The sequence below is a fragment of the Periplaneta americana genome, chromosome 14 (genome assembly GCF_040183065.1).
Source record: "Periplaneta americana isolate PAMFEO1 chromosome 14, P.americana_PAMFEO1_priV1, whole genome shotgun sequence".
Classification (NCBI taxonomy): domain Eukaryota; kingdom Metazoa; phylum Arthropoda; class Insecta; order Blattodea; family Blattidae; genus Periplaneta; species Periplaneta americana.
The window spans coordinates 82,028,021-82,050,259 of NC_091130.1; the positions used below are offsets into that span (position 1 = coordinate 82,028,021).

General features: G+C 34.9%; 1 protein-coding gene across 1 annotated transcript in view; it reads left to right on the plus strand.

The window, feature by feature from the left end:
- The window catches only part of LOC138713513 (otoferlin-like), a 1,213,561-nt gene that overhangs the window by 588,841 nt on the left and 602,481 nt on the right, over window positions 1-22,239 (plus strand). The window contains exon 3 of the mRNA XM_069845682.1: window positions 9,763-9,951. Coding sequence (XP_069701783.1) covers window positions 9,763-9,951 — 189 coding nt within the window. The remainder of the gene's footprint in view (window positions 1-9,762; window positions 9,952-22,239) is intronic.

Here is a 22,239-nt window from a genome sequence, read left to right on the forward strand (position 1 = left end):
TAACATTTTATCAACAGTAATCTCACTACACGTTTTGATTTATCTAGAGAAAATCAAATCTCGAGTGGGATTTAATTGACTATTACACGATTAGAAGAAAGTATATAAAGATTAGAAGTAACGAAGTACTCCAATACAATAAAATATTAATTGACTTACGAAAATACAACTGTCTTCAAATGTATTACTGTACCATCTCAACATTACAAATATTACGCTAGATGCATGCTAGATGGCAGTAGTGAGCAATGCCTTTTGGTCGAGAAGTTCTCGATCTATAGTTATACACGATGGCAATGTTACTAATCAAGAAGGCTTTGTTGATTCAGTTTCATTTTTATTATTAACACAGTTGCATTCCACTTCAATTATCCGAATCCCAGTAATCAACGTCACTTGACAGATGATTTTCAATAAATCTTAATATTAAACAATCTCTGATACGTGACTATCCATAATATCATATAGCAGAACTATAACATAACCTAACTAATATACTGTACACAAGTGTTAGAAAAGTTTTAATTAACGACGATGACATAAAAAATAAACATGAATAATTTTAAAAGGAATAATTATTGAATGTACAATTTTCAAATTTGAATGTGGTTGGTGGTTCAATTGATGTTATATTGGACGTGTGCGTAATAGAAGTGGAACTCGTTGATTTAGGCCTGCATGGTGTATTCAACTTATTCAAGATTTCCGAATGAATAATTTTAAAAGGAATAATTATTGAATGTACAATTTTCAAATTTGAATATGGTTGGTGGTTCAATTGATGTTACATTGGACGTGTGCGTAATAGAAGTGGAACTCGTTGATTTAGGCCTACATGGTGTATTCAACTTATTCAGGATTTCCGAATGGTGCTCTTCATTTATTTGTAAATCGGATTTCAGAAGATGCATAGGTATGATCAGTGATTTTTATTAATTCTTGTTCTTGAATGCCAATTCGAGTCATATTTGAAACTGCTGTGCATCGACTTATATATATATATATATATATATATATATATATGTATATATATATATTTTTTTTTTTTGACGTCCAGACCAGCGCAGTTTCAAATGTTGGCAAACAAAGAAACAAATGCTAGGGACGCGATACAATTAAACAAATGCTAGGGACGCGATAAAATTAAACAAATGCTAGGGACGCGATAAAATTGTGCGATAAGCAGCCATGATTGGTTGAAATACGTCCTTTCGTACCGTTTTATTGGTCAAAAGTAGTATGACGTAGTAAGAGTGTAATAGTCAACAGTAATCTCACTAGAGGTTTTGATTTATCTAGAGAAAATCAAAACTCGAGTGGGATTTAATTGACTACTACACGATTAGAAGAAAGTATATAAAGAAAAGAAGTAACGAAGTACTCCAATACAATAAAATCTTAATTGACTTACGAAAATACAACTGTCTTCAAATGTATTATTGTACCATCTCAATATTGCAAATATTACGCTAGATGCATGCCAGATGGCTGTAGTGTGTTATGATTAGCTGTTATCTTGCTATCAGTTGTGCAACTATGGAATCTTCATTGAACTCTGTAGACGATTACTAGCAATGCCTTCTCGATCTAGATCACGATGGCAGTGTTACTAGTCAAGAAGGCTTTGTTGATTCACTTTCATTTTTATTAACAGTTGCATTCCACTTCAATTATCCCAATCCCAGTAATCAACGTCACTTGGCAGATGATTTTCAATAAATATTAATATTAAACAATCTCTGATACGTAACTATCCATAATATCATAAAGCAGAAGCTATAACATAACCTAAATAATATATACAAATGTTAGAAAAGTTTTAATTAACGACGATGACATAAAAAATAAACATGAATAAATTTAAAAGGAATAATTATTGAATGTACAATTTTCAAATTTGAATGTTTTAGTGGTTGGTGGTTCAGTTGCTGTTATATTGGACGTGTGCATAAAAGAAGTGGAACTCGTTGATGTAGGCCTACATGATGTATTCCTCAACTTATTCAGGATTTTCGAATGGTGCTCTTCATTTATTTGTAAATAGGATCAGGGAAGATGCATAAGTATGACCAGTGACCTTTATTAATTGTTATTCTCGAATGCCAATGCGAGTCATTTGAAACTGCTGTGTATCGACTGGAGTGGTTTGTAATTTTTTTTTAACGTCCAGACCAGCGCAGTTTCAAATGTTGGCAAACAAAGAAACAAATGCTGGGGACGCGATAAAATTAAACAAATGCTAGGGACGCGATAAAATTAAACAAATGCTAGAGACGCGATAAAATTGTGCGATAAGCAGCCATTATTATTTGAAATACGTCCTTTCGTACCGTTTTATTGGTCAAAAGTAATATGACGTAGTAAAAGTGTAATAGTCAATAGTAATCTCACTAGAGGTTTTGATTTATCTAGAGAAAATCAAAACTCGAGTGGGATTTAATTGACTATTAAACTAATAGAAGAAAGTATATAAAGATTAGAAGAAATAAAGTACTCTAATACAATAAAAATTGACTTTAAAATTCTATTTCACTAATGTTAGTTTCACCAAAATGTTTGAACGGAGCCCATTTTCAGTTGACTGTCCATACGGTATACAAATGACGATCGCAAAGCATGTTTTAGAGTACCGTAAAGAATTTGCAGTTTGAAATGTTGGTAAACAAAGAAACAAATGATAGAGAGGTGATAAAAACAGAAGAAAGTATATAGAGATTAGAAGAACTAAAGTACTCTAATATAATAAAATAGATATTAATTGACTTTCTATAATTATATTTTACTAATGTTCCCTTCACCAAAATGTTTGAACGGAGCCGCCATTTTCAGTCGACTATCTATGCGGGAAACAAATGACGATCGCAAAGCATGTTTTATAGTACCGTAAAGAATTTGCAGTTAGAATGTTGGCAAACAAAGAAACAAATGCTAGGGAAGTGATAAATTGTGCGATAAGCAGCCATGATTGGTTGAAATACGTCCTTTCGTACCGTTTTATTGGTCAAAAGTAGTAGTAAAAGTATAGTAGTCATTGCAAATCCTGTTTCCTACATACTATTTTTATTTATATAGTATTATATAGATTCATTTTTTCCCCTATGAAGAGTGTAACAAAAAGTTAGAACTAGTAATAATGATTTCTCTTGCAGCCTTCAATCACTCCAAAAATAAACAAAATAAAACACAAAATAATTATTGTAGTACTGTTGTTCACCAGGGTCTACTTTATGAGTCAATGAAAAAACATACATATAAAAGAAAAATAGCAGTCATTTTCGAATAGAATAATGCATTCCATTTGGCAAATAAATTTTATATCACGCAGTATAAGTGTATTTATATATTAACAGTGTAATCTACATTCATACACTCATATATTTTTGCGCAGTGATATAGTGATTTATTTCGTACATATATTTTGTTTTCCGCAATGTACTTCTTTCCTTCTTGGCATTTTCACGACTATGTGTGAAACAGTCGACTTATATCTGTTTACGAATGCATTTATCTACGTAACTACTGCAGCCCTACGTGATATAGCGATGAACATGCTGGGTTGTTGGACCCGACAACCGTGGGTTCATATCCGGTTGAGGATGATGGCTTTAAATGACGATAAAATTGTTAGCATGGCTTCTCTGGAAGGGTTAAGATTTACGGAACGTAAAAAAAAAAAATGTAATTCCTGGTGGAGGGATGGTGACACTTCTTCTGACATTTCTCAACCGCGTTGGAGTTCGACGCTGAAGTACCTCTGCAGTTTAAACTGTCGTTAAACAAAACACCTTTGCTAATGCTGCTACTTCCAACACTACTGTACTATACTTTAAGTGTTCTTGTTGCATATATTTATTAAAATTCTGCACAGTTTGGCCACCGTGGGTCAATTACTTTCCATCGATGGAGATACTTTGTGTTTTAGTTAACCATTTGTAAAGTTTGACCATCCTTGGTTTATACAATGATAAGAAGCTCAATTTACTGTTATTTTGTTTTAAAATATTTTCTGCCTCATTATACGGCCTGCAATGTTTGGTCACCCATCTTTATATAATGATAGTATATCTCATTTCTTCATTTGGAGGATGCCTTATGTCTTATTTAACAAAGTTCATAGATTTCTCAGCCCTGTTTTATTCTATAAGAGTTAAATCCTGTGTCACTTCAATTGGAGAAACGTTGCATCTGGTTTAACAATTTTCATAGTTTCTTCATTCCTGTTTCATACCGATCTAGGAGGTAAAGTCTTCGCCACTTTGTGTTTGATTTGATAGATGATATATATTTGATGTCAATATTAACATCCATGTAATATGGACCTCACAATTTTGTATCCGGTGCCACCATTACATTCATTACAGATATACCCTTTGTAGACGCTCTTATAATTTAACTTTCGACCCCATTTAAATTGATCAGTAATCCCACCTTTAAAACCTAATAAACAACTTAATTTAGATCATTCAAAATTGACACTTTTACAACTCTATTCTTGATTTTCAGTTCACTTATATCGAACACACACTGTTTCTAACAATACTTGTTACTAAAACATACTACATTATTGTCCAATATATTCGCTATTATGTCCGTTTCTTGTGTACATTCCATTTTCAGATCTCACTAGATTTCTACATATTTTACTTCGCTATGCTAGCTAGCCTCCTCCATCATACTCCTTACCTATTTTCATTACCTCTATCGTCTTACTTAACTTTCTATTACACTCCTCTAATTCACATTTTATTTTACTTCCTATGTCCTTAGCCGTCTCTGGACCAGAAACATTCACTTCATCCTTTTCTGTTATAAACTCGTCTTTCTTTTTCTTCACTTCACTTCTCACCATTTCAGCTCTTGCACTCACAGCAACAATTTCACTTCTCTCGGCACTAATCTGGTTAAATCACTTCCCAAATCACTTGAATTTCTACTCGTGTCACTAAATTTCATTGCACTTGTGGTACCTAAGCCGCTCTTATCTGATTTCTTCACATATGTTTTCTTCTTCTATATTCTTGATCTCAGCATTTCCAGATTCTGTCTCGCTTCCTCCGGCGCGATCTGCATTTCAGCCAATTCTCTGTCGTCTACACGTACCTGGTCAACGATCTTCTTATGACAGTTACTTTCCACCACAATTGCTGATTGAACAGACTGTCCAACACCTGTCACGTATATTTTGTCCCAGTTCGAATTCCGATCTTCTCTTAACCTCTTTTTAGTTGGGCTTGTCGGTGTTAATTCATGCCAGCGATTTTCTTCAATTTCCCTACTTTCCAGTTTGAATTGTGTTTGATTTTAAAATTCTGAATTTGATTACCCATGTTTTTTTAACAATGGTGAAACACTTTACTATTTCACTTGGTGGTGTTGGGTTTAATAACCTTCGTAGTTTGGTCACCCTCTTTTTACAATGATAGAACAGCTCACTAAATCACTTTGAGTACCTTGTGCCTCATAATGAGTTTCACAATTTGTTCACTCCTGTTTTTACAACGATAGTAAAGGTCACTAGTACTTCACTAGGACTTGTGTCTGTTTTAACAACCTTCGCAATTTTGTCATGCCTGTTTTACAATGATTGGAGTGCTTTGTGTCTGATTTAACAACCTTCGCAATTTTTTACGCCTGTTTATAATGATTGGCGCGCTTTGTGTCTGACTTAACAACCTTCGCAATTTTTTAACGCCTGTTTTACAATGATTGGCGCGCGCTTTGTGTCTGATTTAACAACATTCGGAATTTTTTCACGCCTATTTTACAATGATTAGAGTGCTTTGTGTCTGACTTCACAACCTTCGCAATTTTTTTACGCCTCGTTTACAATGATTGGAGTGTTCTGTGTCTGATATAACTACTTTCGCAAATTGGTCACCTCTGTTTTTACTATACAAAGTACAGCTCACTACTTCACATGTAGGCGTCTTGTGTCTGATTTAGCTGCTTTCACAGTTTGGTCACCCGTGTTTTTACAGTGATAGGACACCTCAATCCTTCGCCACTTGAGTTTGAGATGTTTAACACGAGTTTTACGGCCACCCTGTCGAGAGCCGCCTGCCGTCCTACCACACGCCTCACAGCTCGCAACACCATTCAATCGTGTCCTGTGACCCCGGGGGGTGATTTCGATACTTCGCTCTGACGGAGTGTCGAGATATACAGCCGAGGGACTATGAGCTGCGGTTTTAGTAGTCTGAAGTAGTCTACATCAGGGATCCAGGGACTGCTGTATGTCCAACCTTCTGAAGTACAATAGCATTACGTAGACTTACAAATGCAAATCGAAATTAGAAATTCCAAAGGTAGTTGTTGTTTCGCATTAAACAAACTTCGCTTTTTAAGAGAACACTTTCGTATTTCCGGAATAAAAGTATGCTCCGATTTCAGTCATAATTTGTTTACACTTATGACAGCCTTTTTTTTTTCTTGTAAGGAAGAGGGATCCGAAGGCTTACACTGCAGCCTGGGGCTCAATGTGCTTAGAACTCCTATTCTGTGAACGATTGGGTAGCCGAATGACCGCGCTCTTGTACAAGTACAGCACGTCGCAACGTGAACTGAACCCGGGCTATGGTATGATGATGATGATGATGATGATGATGGCGAAATGAGAGATCCAACGCCGAAAGTTACCCAGTAGGGTGAAGTGAATCTATGCATGAAATTGTTTTTTTTAATTATTTTCTAAATATAATAGTTGCAAAATGCTGTCTTTCCACTTAACTTAGGAATGTGTAAAATATGTAGTTTCTATATCTAATTTTTGAGTGCCCCAAGGGCTTTGAAGTTTCTTAAAATTAGCCTATATTTTTTTTTTCTTTTTTTTTTTTTTTTTTGCCTTTTTGTATATTTGTTCTATTATTTTGTTTTTCATTATATAGCTAGTGAACTGTTGTAAAACCACATATTTAAACTTTATTTGGAAGACTTTAAATTGGGGCTACAGTATACAGTATTTTTCTGTATTGAACATGGTAAGCACGAATCAGTTGTAATATTCTTGTATGATTGGCTGTCGGAATAGATGCCTTTACCTAAATTTCCTTATTTTTGATAGCAACTCTTTCTGAAATCTCTCCAACAGTAGGTTAGTTTGATTTGAAGTAGGTTTCAATTCATTTTTGATCCATAGATAATATTTCATTACGTCATGATAGGTAATTGTGATTGGTTCAGCCCCTCCAGCATTCAGAATACAGGGCAGAAGGTAAAATTTCTTTTCTTAATTAGAGCCATTGTTTTGATTTAAATACCCTGCAATATCAGAAGAATGAATTTCCATTGATTATATTAATTATATCACACCTAAGAGTTTTGTGATTATGTCCAATTTTCTTATAAAGTGAGGTTTCTGTGATATTTCAAGATTAAATAACAGAGGACCTAAAATATGCAGAGTCTTTTAACATATATATTTTTAACATTTTCCTGTTATGCTGTTCAGATTAAACCACTGGAGAATGTTCTCTCGCTAAAAGAATTTGAACCTCCAAATTATATAAAAATTTCAAAATGTGGTGCTCTTAGGGCACCTTTAAATATTAAGCTAGAGAAAAAATGGTATGCATTGTTCTTTATTATACGACCCCACAACTTTTCCCTGGTATTACATTTTGATTCCTTAAACTTCATATTTTCACTCCACCCTATTACCCAGCAATTCTGCTTCAATTTGTTGAGATAAAACTACGGAAAAATCCCCAACCAGGTAACTTGTCCGAACCAGGATTTGAACCCGGACCCGCTCGTTTAACGGTCAGACGTGCTAACCATTACTCTACAGCAGTGGACTATGGGAGCATATTATTAATTAAAATGTAAAAATTGAATTATTTATTTACCTGTAATATGTTCAGTTGTTTCCTATAACGTACACTTATGTCAGCTTGCTATAAGTTCTATACATTTAAGCCTATTTTTCTTTGTCGTTCATTTTGTAACCCGTGTAGTTGTAAACCCTTTAAACAAGAATAATTAAAGATCTTACAATTAATTTAAGTTGTTCATGTCCCTGTAATTTTGAAAGTATATGAAAATGGAATGAAAAACATACACTTTCACATTACTGTAACATAATAGACATAGTAAAGAGATTGACTCTTATTCATAAACATTGACTAGTTGTGCCTTAGACTGTACTAAAGTTAGTTCATATTAAGGCCGCGTCATCCTTGGACGAACGCAAAAGCCCGTCTATGAAGAAGAAAAAAGTTTATCTGCTATTGGTACACATTTGGTATCGCCTTAGTCTGGACTAATCGCGACTATGAATAGCATCCATTGTCTCTGTCAGTCAATGGTGTACAGGTGGTGTAGGTCTACAGTGTAAGGATTGAAGTGAACGGTGTAATATAATTGGAATAAAGCAATCGCCCCACACTACATAACTTGCTTGCAATGGTAGGTTGGCACATATAAACTACAATCACTAGAAGCAATCATAGCAACAACTGTTTTCTGTTCTATTTGTTTAAATTTTACTATGCATGGATGGGTGGGTGAATAGATGGATGAATTAATTAATGAGAGGAGAAACAATTAAAAGGTACGCGAGAACGTATCCTTGCAAGGGAAATTAGATCTGAGACGTGTCTATGTGAGGTCCAAGTCTATTGGCTACTTATTTCACTCCAATTTTGCCGTTAATTTGAAGGAACATTAGAAAATTTGAAGGAGAAAACCGAAAATAATTTAAAACATCTGCGTCGTGAAGAAAAGTGCTGTCTTATTGTACAATATTCTTGTTTCGAAACCGTTAAATTTATAATTAAAAAGACTAAATTTAATTGATTGCTATGAATGTAAAGATTGTACTTACCTGAGTTATTTATTAAGAGACCTACTACCTCATTAACCCTATATCCTCAACTAAAGAACACAATTCCCGCTAATGGAACTTGGTCAAAATCTTCTACACTATACTAAATTTCCCAAATATATGAGACCTTTTGCGAACAAGAGCAGCTGATAGGACAGGCTGTTTTATTGTCCATCTTGCAGAACTTAAAATCCAGATTTACTTGAAGCAGACTCACATTTCATTAATTGTACCCTTTAAGTAAATGTTATTAATTTTATACAAATTCACATAATAGTATGTGTGAAACAAATGGATAATCTTGATTATTATGGCATGAGTGAATGTCTGTCACTACCGTTCGTGCGACAATTTTCACGAGTGTCATAATAAGATTATCCACAAGTTGGATACAACATTTTATGGCATCGTAGCATTATAAATTGTATGAAATAAATTATAAATCATCCATAGCTGACAAAGTCTTCATAATATGTTAGTATCGATTAGTTGTTCCTGGCATTGGCATTGAATAAAGAGAAATGCATGATGATGTAGGTATTACAAACTCTAGTTACATCTTAGGTATCAAATTTTATGTTACAAATGTTTCTTTATTTTGTTAATATAGTTTTGTTTGAACCACAGAACTGTTTTATGTGATATTAGAAAAGTGATACAAAATTGTTAAAGACTGGAAATAAATTATAGGTACGTTACCTTGTGTCCTGCATTTCATTTCTTGTTACGTGGCGCGTAGAAGCGGTAAGCAAGATAGACGTGTTGCATGCATCCCGACCCAAGCGTTCCGGTATTACGTCATAGCGAATACTTCATTGCTATTATTGGCACGCGTGCCATAATAAGCCGATTACGAACGATATTGGATATAGTAACGACCTATTTATAATGCTTAGGATGACATAAAATATTTGTTCGTTGAGATTCTGTCTTAATTTCAGAGATTTGATTGGCCAGTGGCACGCCCGATAGAAAGTCATGAAGCTCTGCAAATACAGCTCTTGGCCTACAACCGCTACTTCAGCAACAAGATCTTGGGAGTATACGGTTTGGTGCTGCAGAAAGTGGTTCAAGATGGACATCTCATGGTGTCGGACACACTACTGGATCTCAACAACAAGCCGTTGCCGGTGAGTACCACCTCAACTTTCTAGTTCTCTTGAAGTTCTTGCAATTTCTCTATGTTACTATTGGAGATATGAATGCACGAATATGTAAATATGCTTTTCAGAATTTATTCACACTTAAGTTAAGACCGCGTTCGAGTACAGATTAGTCGAAACTCTATCCTAGCTATCCCGTAAATCTACTATATTTTCTACTATATTTTATGTAATTTCTAAGGCATTTCCTTTTGTGTTGTTTTATAATCTTTGTAATCTAATTTTGTATTTCATGTATATTATTGAAACCTGGTTGAGAGGAAGAGAAGGCCTCATGGCCTTAACTCTGACAGGCAAAATAAACCTACTACTACTAAATCGTGTGTATGCAGGTTTTATGATCATTAAGCCCAAAATTGTATGCGATATTTCAATAACAGTTCACGACGTGAAAATACTGTTGAATGCTGCTTACCAAGTTAATCAGGCCTAATCTTTGTATTCATCGCGAAAGAAATTGAAGGGTTCAGAGCCATAGTGGGCCAAGCGCCATTTATTAAAAGCGGAGAAAGCAAGGATTAAAATTAAGTGACTACCATAGTTTAATCAATATTGACATAGCATTTACTTTTAATGTGTATACTTTTTATTACTTGCTATATGTTTCCATTGACTTATGGTAATAACTTCATTTTAACCCTTGTTTTCTACAATTTTAGTAAATGGCGCTTGACCCACTATGGTTCTGAACCCTTCAATTTTAAATGCCTACTAAGCCAGCAGTAACTTTACACTTGAACAACGTGTATTATGAGTTGTGTCCCTCTGTCATATTTTAATACTTCATGTATCTACTCTTCACTGATGGTTTAGCCTAGGGTTCGGCAACCTACAGCCCACAATGTACTTCTGTCCGGCCCAGTGGCGAAAGGCAAAATGTGTATGAATAAAATAATAAATTTAAAGAAAAATTAACTACATTTTCTTTCAATCTCGAAATAAATTATTATCTTGGAAAGCCTAACAGCTTCTACTACGATTCATTAGTATGAGAGGCACACTCCCTCTCTTATATACTCTATTAAAATTAACTCTACAAGTAACTCCTTCTCTATGTCCCTCTTGCATTATATGAGGCGTTCCGTAAGAGAAGGGCGTACTCGCCAATTGTACCTTCGGAGATAATCGATGTACAAAGTATTTTACCTGTAAACGAGATAAGGGCGAAGCTGCCAAGGACACGTCTGTAAATAATGATAATTACTTTGTATACTGAACAACGAATACCATTATTGAAAATTGCAATTAAATGTCCAATTTAATATTCCAGCTTAATAGTGATCATAGATGATATTATGAATTCATCAATATTATGGGAATAATTTGAAAACAGTATATTAGAAAAAGCAAAGGGCGTAGAATGAACTCAATAGTGACAGACATTAATAACAATAATAATAATAATAATAATAATAATAATAATAATAATAATAATAATATAATAAAAATAAATTAATAATAAAATAATAATAACAATATAATAATAATAAATAAAACACTTAATCGCACTGTGATGTGACATTTACAAAGTGTCTGAAATTATTAATAAACAAAAATAAGTAAATGCCTGTCATGTCATTACCCTTGCTATCAAAAGTGGTCTCACTTGTTCTGGGAACAGAGGTGCTAATAATCCATTACACCATCTTCATGAAGATGTTCCTCTGAGTCGGTTACTGCTAGTTGCACGTTTTGTTTGCTGTTCACGTCATCCAGAAACGTTCTGTGGCACATAGATAAGGAGAGCTTTCAGATATCATAAGTGAGCTTTATTGGCGTAACATAGTACCTATTTGACAAAACCAGCTGAGAGAGGTCGGCCTGGCCTTAATGAGACATCTGTTCACATCAGCACTGGTTACGAGCTTAGAAATATAGGCGTTCTGGAGGTCATAATTACCCAACTCCCAGAAATTACGAAATACAGGTTGTATTTTCTCCATGCCTAATGCATTGAAGCATCCAAAAGTGCATGGCGAGCCTATACCGCGAGCTTGTACATGTCGAGATGATTTCGTACTAATGTACAATTCACCTTTGTTCCTTTTAATCTTTGCTTGTACGTTTATCGATTTTTCGAAATGCCTCTGACGTTTCCTACAATACAGATATGCCTGGTTGATTATCACTGTCACTATTACTCATACGAGGGGGATCCAGGAAATAACGACCGTTCGCGCATACCCGCCGCGCAGCTGACTCCCCTTCCTTGTTTGAAGGTCAACTGACTTCCTTAACATATGTTCTCATAATGTTGTGAGTACTGGTTGCAACAAGTCGCCATTGTGCATTTTGTGTTACTTCAAAATGAACGACGTGATTGATAATCCCGCCGACTGTGAGGTGAGGAGTGTGGTTCGATTTTTGAATGCCCGACATTTGAAACCTGCAGAAATTTACCGGCAATTGAAAGAAGTGTATGGTGATACTATAATGAATGAAAGAAATCGAGAAAATGGTGCGAAATGTTCAACAATGGGCGAACAAATGTCCTCGATGAAACTCGACCCGGACGCCCATCACTCATCACAGAAGACCTGAAAACTAAAGTGAACGACAGAATCTTGCAAGATAGGCACACATCACTCGACGAATTGCATATTGCCTTTCCTGACATTTCTCGTTCTTTGCTTGGTGAAATTGTGTTACAACATCTTGGCTACCACAAAATCTGTGCACGATGGGTTCCACGGCAACTGAGTGACCAACACAAAACTCAGAGAATGGCCTCAGCATTGACATTCTTGATGCGATACCACACAGATGGAGACGCCTTTCTTGATCAAATTGTGACTGGTGATGAGACCTGGGTGTCTCACAACACTCCAGAGACCAAGCGCCAATCACGTCAGTGGCATCATCCCTCATCACCCAAGAAACCGAGAAAATTCAAACAGACTCTCTCAACACAAAAAGTCATGGCTACTGTCTTTTGGGATCGCAAAGGTGTTCTTTTGCTGGATTTCATGCCAAAAGGCACTACGATCAATGCAAATCGTTATTGTGAGACTTTACGAAAACTACGACGAGCCATCCAAAACAAGAAGCGAGGAATGCTTTCGAGAGGAGTTGTGCTTCTTCACGACAAGGCCTGCCCGCACACTGCTGCTTCAACTCGAGAATTGCTGGATCAATTCGGTTGGGAAATCTTTGATCATCCGCCCTATAGTCCAGACCTTGCTCCTAGCGATTTTCACCTTTTCACTAAGCTGAATGACTTTCTGGGTGGTACGCGTTTTGGAAGTGATGAAGAGTTGAAGAAGACAGTGAACACCTGGCTTAATGAACTGGCGGCAGAGGAGTATAACACGGGAATTCTAAAGCTAGTGAACAGATACGACAAATGTTTAAATGTAGGTGGTGATTATGTAGAGAAGTAAAGGAAGCTTCAGTTATGTAACAGACTTTGTTTTTTTTTTTTTTTTTTTTCAAATAAATATATTTCTTTTAATTATTACAACAAAACGGTCATTATTTCCTGGATCCCCCTCATAATAAGCTATTACAATGTCCATAAATAAACGTAATTCTTCACTACTGTTGTACTCTCTGTGTGGTTACAACAACGCTGAGACAATGAATGGCGCGCGCCTTCAGGCAGAGTGGCGTATTCGCCTTTCTCGTACGGAGTAATATGAATATTATGAACCTGTCACAGACTACGCAGTTTCTCCAGCCTTACAAACAATGATAATTTCGTTGTAGTAAGGAAGAGCCCGCCAATGTCTACCAGGCTTATGTTGCAGATATGTCTTAAATATTCGGAGGAGTAAAAAACACAAAATTCGATCCTTGGCGGGCTCGCCCTTCTCTTACGGAACGCCTCATAACTTATAATGAACTCGCATGCCCAAGCAAGGAAGTACCACAGTTCCGCACAAAAGATTTTGTTAAATGTTATTATGGCAGAAGGAATTTAATCCACAATTTCAGGATTTTGATACATATTCCAAGAATATTCGCTTATTTCAGAACCCTTTCGTCATTGAAATAGAGACTATATCTCATATACCAACTTGAACTCAATGACAAGCAGACTAATGACGAAATGAAAGAAGTATTTCATTCAAATACCAGGGTGTAATTTTACAAACGTCTCTCAGTTACACGGTTTCTTAACGTAAAAAAACTTTCAGCTAAAATGTTGACGGTTTTTCGGAAGCATTTACATATGTGAGTAGACGTTTTCAAGGATGAAATGAGAAATCAAAATTTTCGCTCAAGAATAACTGATGATCATTTGCACACTGTTTACGTATTTCATTCACCAGCTTCGAAATACATCAATTTTCTTGCATCTAAAATTCAGCCACAATTTTCTTATTAAAGATAGGGTGAAAATTGTAATGTAAGATTTTCATTTGTGTAATTGAGGCACGTATTATTTTGAGACTTTGAATTTATGAGTCTACCAAAGTTACAAAACTAATTTACATAATTTATTTTGTTGCTTCAATTTCTAGTATGTCATTAAATTAAATTAAATTATATTTTATTTAACGACGCTCGCAACTGCAGAGGTTATATTAGCATGCCGGAATTTTGTCCCGCAGGAGTTCTTTTACACCCCAGTAAATCTACTGGCATGAGCCTGTCGCATTTAAGCACACTTAAATGCCATCGACCACGGCCGAGATCGAACCTGCAACCTCGAGCATAGGCCAGCGCTATACCAATTACGCTACCGACGGCGACTCTAATATGTAATAAATAATTTATAAATGAAGAGGGTAATTTTGTATATATACTATTTGAATGATATTTATCATTCATTTAACTGTAGTCGGCCTGGGTGGCGCAGACGGTATAGTGCTGCTCTTCTGGGCCCAAGGTTGCATGTTCGATCACGGCCCAGGTTGATGACATTTAAGTGTGACGATGCTGATATAACCTCGGCAGTTGCAAGCGTCGTTAAACCAAACATAATTAAATTCATTTAACTGTAAATCATGTCCGGCCCAAGTCTCCTTCACTTCTTACAATTGTGGCCCACTCTTACAAAAATGTTGCCGACCCCTGGTTTAGCCAGTGGGAAGAGGTAGTTCCTGTCCGGGTTGGGAGAAGTGTATCGACACACGACAGTTACGAAAAAGCACGCGTGGTTGCAATATGCTGCTTGAAGAAGAGCCTAATTAGCTCTCTTTGTTGACGAGTTGAAATTAAGTTGTGTTGGAATTAGTTAAATTGTAACCGTTGTTAACATGTGACGCCCTTTGGAGTGTGCCTCTCGAAATATTGATAGTGATTGTGAAAATTAACCATGTGTGTCCATCACTTGAACGCTGTAAACCCATACATTTGCAGTGAGTTACGCATTTCAAAATGTAAAGAGGACAATGCCATAGATCACTTGAAAACCCATAGTCATGTCATCATTAAATAACCGATTACGAAAACAATATTATCTAATTACTGTAAGTTATTATTGAATTACTTGATAAACTTCTAGGAAATGTGAATCAACATTTCGAGGTTTTAATGTGAAACTAACGTAACTACAATCGATGTTTTATTCGCAACAAAATTCTTAACAGACAGTAAGCTTATTGGCCATGAACTACAGTATATCATGTTTTGTACTTACGAATTGTATTATATACAAGACTCTTTGTAACTGAGTTACGATTTTTTGTGACCCAGTAGAAGAGTGAATTTGCAATCGATTGGTGTAAAAAGCCCAAGAATATCAATTTTTGTAGTCACGTTAGTTGCAGACTAAGCCCTTGATTTTTCGTACTTTAGAAGTCGCTCGTGTGAGGCGCTCATGTCAATCATGCGAACAGTTCCACAAACTCACCAATGCGAATATATTAGTATGTAGTCCGCAGAAGTTCTATTTAATATTTTACTGAATTTTGAACGTCACCAACTGTAAACATTTGAAAAAGAACGAACATTTAATATTCCATGAAAATATATCGGTTCCATGCATAAGAGAACGTACTTTCAATAGATTTATAAGAGAGAAATGGAGTCTTAATGATATTTCTGAAGATTTCCGTGAAGATTAGACCCTAATACTATATTGAGTAACATATCAAAAGACTACACCGAAGTGAGAAAACAACACGATTAAATTGGAACAGTTACATTGAACGAGCCATTCACGCAATTTATCAGCAAAAATGTATATGGCATGTCTAAGCTAGTGCCTGAACCAATTTTTCCATTGTCAAATTGGAGTCGTCGAGTTGCCGTACACGAAATCAGTATTCTTGCAAAGGTCGTAGTTAATTGTAGTAGCGACTTGCTGTTTGTTTCCTGGTCGCCAGGGTAACCCTGTCAACAGCTGCTGACAATCACAGGCCTGCCCATAATATGCATATTTCTCGGTTTGCTTGCAGCCTTGTTATTTTCCACGTTAACAAAGCCATTCATTTAGGAAACACGCAACGCTTTGAAACACGGTATTCCAATAGATTATTCCAGCTTACGTAAGCGTGATGTTATCGGCGTCTTATTTCGATTTCAGGGTTAAAACGATTCCATTTTGCGTTACCAAATATCGTTTTATCTTATGTTTGTCATCTATCGCTAATATTCGCTCGAGAGCTTTAGGAAGTGCATAACGTCATCAGCTGCGAATGACAAGACACATGTTTAAATTTGGCCGACCTGCAACGTGATTGGCTGCCGTAAATAAGAGCGGCACGACTATAGTTATAACTTATAAGTTAGAATTTCTTTCGGTAACGTTCCTATATTCATTCTTAGTACATATACATTTGAATCAGGGATTGCTGAAACAGCACATGTCACTATTTGTGGCAAAATGAGTTTATTCGAGTTTCATGGACTATTGATATAGGGCTATCATTCCCTGCAGATAACACGTATGTCAGTATAGCCATCTCACATTTGGAGACCTGTGAAATCCTGGAAGCGCGCAGAAACAACTCAAGTCAAAGACATGTGCCGACACACTGGTTCCGATTCCAGACGGCAGACATCTACGACACAAGGAACAAAAATTGATCCCACTGAATGTCAAATCTCTCAATTCTGGTGGTGAATACGTTGAAAAATAACACAACAATTGCTGTATCTGTTCCAATAAAACATTCAATGGAATTTTGTTCTCTTTCTGTAAACGACCCCAGGGAAACTTATTTTTTTACGTCCTTCGTAATTGCGCTCGAATGGCCAAAATTTGTGTAAGCACTACTTTTGACATTATTAAAATGATGGAAGGAAAAGATTAATTTTTGTATCTGCTCCCATGAGAATGCTTGTAAGTACAAAGGAGAATGCCATATTTACCTTTATTGGCATATCCAGACAAAATCGTGTCAATTCAAAGATATACGTAAACTAATACGTTACATACCACACGAATACCAATAATTTTATAATAATATTCTTCAGTGGTCTATTGTGGAAAAAGAAGTTCATTTATATGCTAAACTTATGTATTAAGTACACAATAGGCCTATGCATATATTATATCCCTAATTTGACAAATAAACTTTAGCTGAACTGAAATTATTATAGTACAATTTTGATTTCTTGCAGAAACAGCACAAGTCAAGCTAATATATATTGATTTATTTCATTAACAATTTATTAGATACCAATAAATTTGACATAAAACGACACATCTATTAGGCTTCTGTCTGAAGAAACCAGTACTATAACCAATGATGTGGTCTATCACCAGTAATACCGGTTTTTGTGCCTACTGAAAAATTTAGTTTTCATGACATTTTCTGCAATCCCCAATTCATTTGTACTTTCCACTTCTCTTTATTGTCTTTTACTTGATTACTATGGAGCGTACATTCACTTCTTGCTTCTTCATTTTTATGTAATGTAGTTTAGAATCCTTTTACTAATGTAATAACAGTTCATCTTAGCTGCCTGGATCTTGCTGATGTCTTTCTACTTCTTTTTCCACATTTATGATCTCTGAACTAAAACCGCAGCAACCAACACTTCATAAAATTTTATTAAAATGTTGATCCTTGTTTTTTTTCTTAAGGTCCTCTGTATAGTTCCACATATTGATTGAGATTTATTTAATTCATCATTTATGTCTTGGTTTTGATAGTAGGAAATTTGACGTGCCAGATATTGAAACTTTTATATTTGTTGCGTAACCTGGTTTTAAACTGCTATTGTTATTCTCACTGGTTGGTTGCCACCAAAGTCATTGTTTCAGATTTTTGTAATATTATTTTCATATTTGATTCCCTACATATTTTTTTCAATTAAATAGAATACTGTTTCTTTTAATCGGCATTTGTTATTTTGTATCATGATCTGGTCATCAGCAAAGAAACATTGTTTAATTTGTGTTAGGCCTAATGTTTATCATAATATTTGTATAACGTACCATAACGAGATTTTTTCTTTGGGGCATCTTTCGTATTGCAGTAAATATTTATTTTATATTATATTATATTATATTATATTATATTATATTATATTATATTATATTATATTATATTATATTATATTATATTATATTATATTATATCGCACGAACACCAGCCAGAAGAAGTACACGAGGAAAAAAGGAATATATGTGAACCTTCCATCAGTTTTTATAAGGACAAATACCATCTGGACTCCATCGGAGCCCGTGGGACCATACCCCGGTTCCTAGTCGACTTCTGTAAATCTTTTGGCCTGCATAAAATTATTTTAAGATATCTAACAATTGCAGCACTCAAAGGCTCAATAGCTATTTTCAGGCATCTTACATATGGAACCATAACTAATTCGCATCTCCTTGACGTTACTTCGTTTAATACCATGTGTTTCATTATAATTCAAACTGTTATTTTTCACTCTAACAACAATGTATCACTGAGCCTCAAGGCATTTACTCTATTGTATCATGGTACTCTTTGTCGATGGAAACCTGTAGTGGTTACAGAAAGAAATTAAATAAATATTATATTTTATTATATTATATTATATTATATTATATAATAATAATAATAATAATAATAATGGCTTTATTTAACCTGGCAGAGTTAAGGCCGTAAGGCCTTTTATTACACTCAACCAGGATTAAAACTTGCTTACATAGTTGAACATACAACTGGATTGGAATTAAGTAATTATATACTGATACGATTTAGGTAGGCCTACATAATGAGATCAAAAGAGGTAGTTACATAAAAATTTACCTCATAATATAAAAATAAACATATTGGAGTACATATTACTGTTGTTAGAATCAAATGCGAGTCACACAAAAACAGAAGCCGACAATTCAATAAAAAAATATACACAGTAAAAATAAAGATAAACACATTTGAATATTTATTATTATTATTATTATTATTACTATTATTACTATTATTATTATTATTATTATTATTATTATTATTATTATTATTATTATTATTATTATTATTAGATTACAAGTAAGTAGGATTCACATAATTCAACCAGAAACCGACAATTTTAATAAAATGCACACAATAAAAAATTGACTAATAATAAAAAATAATAAAAACAACACAGTGGGATAAATATTGGTGTTAAGTGATAAATAAACACGATTAACATGATTACACAATAAAAATAAGAAACAAAATATAAAATATATACACAATAGAATACATTGCATTAAAAATTTACAACGTGTTAGGTCAGGCAACTCATCATAAGATATTTTTCTAATTTACATTTAAAAGAAATTAAAGTTCGACAGCCCTTGACTTCAGGCGGCAGCGAATTCCAGTGACGAGAAGTAGCAACAGTGAAAGATGAAGAATAAAGAGTTTGTGTGGAGTGGTATTTCTAGCGTGTTATATTGTGGCCGAGTATATAAGTTATGATAGCGAGAAAGATTGTGAAATCGGAGAAATAAGTAAGAGGGAGCAGAGGTGTGCAAAATTCGGAATGAGATATATTATATTATATTATATTATATTATATTATATTATATTATATTATATTATATTATATTATATTATATTATATTATATTATATTATATTATATTATATTATATTATATTATATTATATTATATTATATTATATTATATTATATTATATTATATTATATTATATTATATTATATTATATTATATTATATTATATTATATTATATTATATTATATTATATTATATTATATTATATTATATTATATTATATTATATTATATTATATTATATGGACAAACTAGAAATTAGGAACAAAACTAAAGGATGCGAAATAGTCTCTACAGCTCTACACGAAATAAAATATTTCTTCCAACGATTTAGATTCTGGAAAAGTCCCCATAACACTTATAGCGTTCCCTCGTTGAATGGCAATACTAATTCTTTGGCGGAGGAAAGCCGTAGAGTGAGAGTCACCGTTAAGTGCTAATAAATACTTGCCGATATCAGAAGTCAACAACTTTGCCTCGGAACACCGTGGGCCCATAGATTCTACGGCGAAAACGAAAGAATTATATCTATCCAGAAGATCGAGATACTTATTGCGTTTAATTGTAACAGCAGATGCAGCGGCTGACCCAGCGAGTTTGGAAGTTTTGGGCAAATAAGAAGAAGCGAAGGTGTTATAACAAGTGGCATCCCATAAAAGTGATTTGCCTTTGGACCATGGTGTTAAAGTTAAGCCACCTGGACGTTTTCCATCGGAACGATTTATGCCAATGAGTTCTAGAATGGTAGGAAAACCAGCGGAAATTAGGGCCCTTTTAATGATGTCGTTAAACATGACGTGTCTGGAAAATCGTCCAGAATTTTTTAGGCAACTTAATCCATGGAGGCCAGAAGAATCGACATCTGCACCGCAAACATTTGTGTGGAAAACAAATTTTAACACCAAGCCATAAGGCAATAGCAATCTTAAAGGACGTATTATCCATTAAGGTGCCTATGTTGGAAGAGGGTAAGGCTTGAAGCCAGCATCCTGATTCTTTTTCTCGTAAAGCAAGAAAACGGGCTCTGTCAAAATCTGAGGAGGAAGACGCAAAAAGGCTGTCAAAATTTTCGAAGCAAGACCAAGATCCCAGCATTTTTTAGACTCTGGACTGTTTGAAAGATCCACAATGTGAGTAACGGAGGACCATTGTTCAAAAGCCTCAGACATATGAAGGATTCTGATTTCATCACTGTGACTAGAGAGAGTAGATTTGACGAAATTCAGAGCTCCATGAGCCGAGGCTAAAAACGCAGGCACACAAATATCGCTAACATTGCGAATGCCAAGACCACCAAATGAAATAGGCAAAGTAGCGAAAGACTAAGAATGATTGTCAAGTTGGATATTAAGAATAGATTCCAAACAATCCCGCAAAATACAATCCGCCTCTAGAAGAGGAGAGGTAAATAACCAGAAAGGGGTAGTGCGAAGGAAGTATGTTAGGCGAGGTATATGAAAGCAATTTTTTAAAAGGAAATATGATGTATGAGTGTAAAGAGATTGTAGGCCAATAAATAAATGTTCCATAGTATCTAATTTATCACGCATAACAACTTCCACAGCTGGCAGTAATATTGGGGAACCAAGGAGTGTCAAAGTGGAAGGGGATGAAAGTAGAATTCCAGGAGTGAGAGTATTAAAAGTTGTAAATACAGTATCATCCTGTGAGGAGCAAACATGTAACTCGCATTTATTCGGGTTTAACTCAAGACCAATAGGTTGACAAGAATTAATAAGTGTTGAAAGGTCAGATAAGACAATATCCGGAGGACCACCTAAAATGCCATCATCCAAATAGAAGAGATTCAAAGGACTGTTTAATTTAGATACTACGGATTGAAGAGTAAGACTGAAAAGAAGGGGACCGAGAAGATCGCCTTGTTGAACGCCTGTTTGAGAGGAGATTATATCAATACAATACAAGTTAGAAGGTTCCCGATAGGCTTGCCATACAAAAGCATATAATTGGGGGGCACAATTTTGAACGATTTCGAGCATAGAATCGCGTTGTATACAGTTAAAGGCGTTTCTAAAACCAAGCTTTAATAGAACATGATTATTGTTTTTATTTATGTCTACAAAAGTTCGCACTGTGTGGATAATAGATTCGCATCCTTTAGCAACGCCAAAACCAAGCTGGTGAGGAAGTAATAAAGTACTAGCTGATTCTTTGACAGAAATGCAGGCGATTTTGGAAGTTAGTCGACGAATAGTGTTCCCAATTGCAATGGGTCGTATTCCGCCATCCTTCTTATTAATGGCGAACAGAGAGGCCCCGTATAAATGTGGGCAAATATGGCTGTTGATATTGCCTGATAGCATGAAATTAACTAATTGAGTAATATTATATTATATTGTATTATATT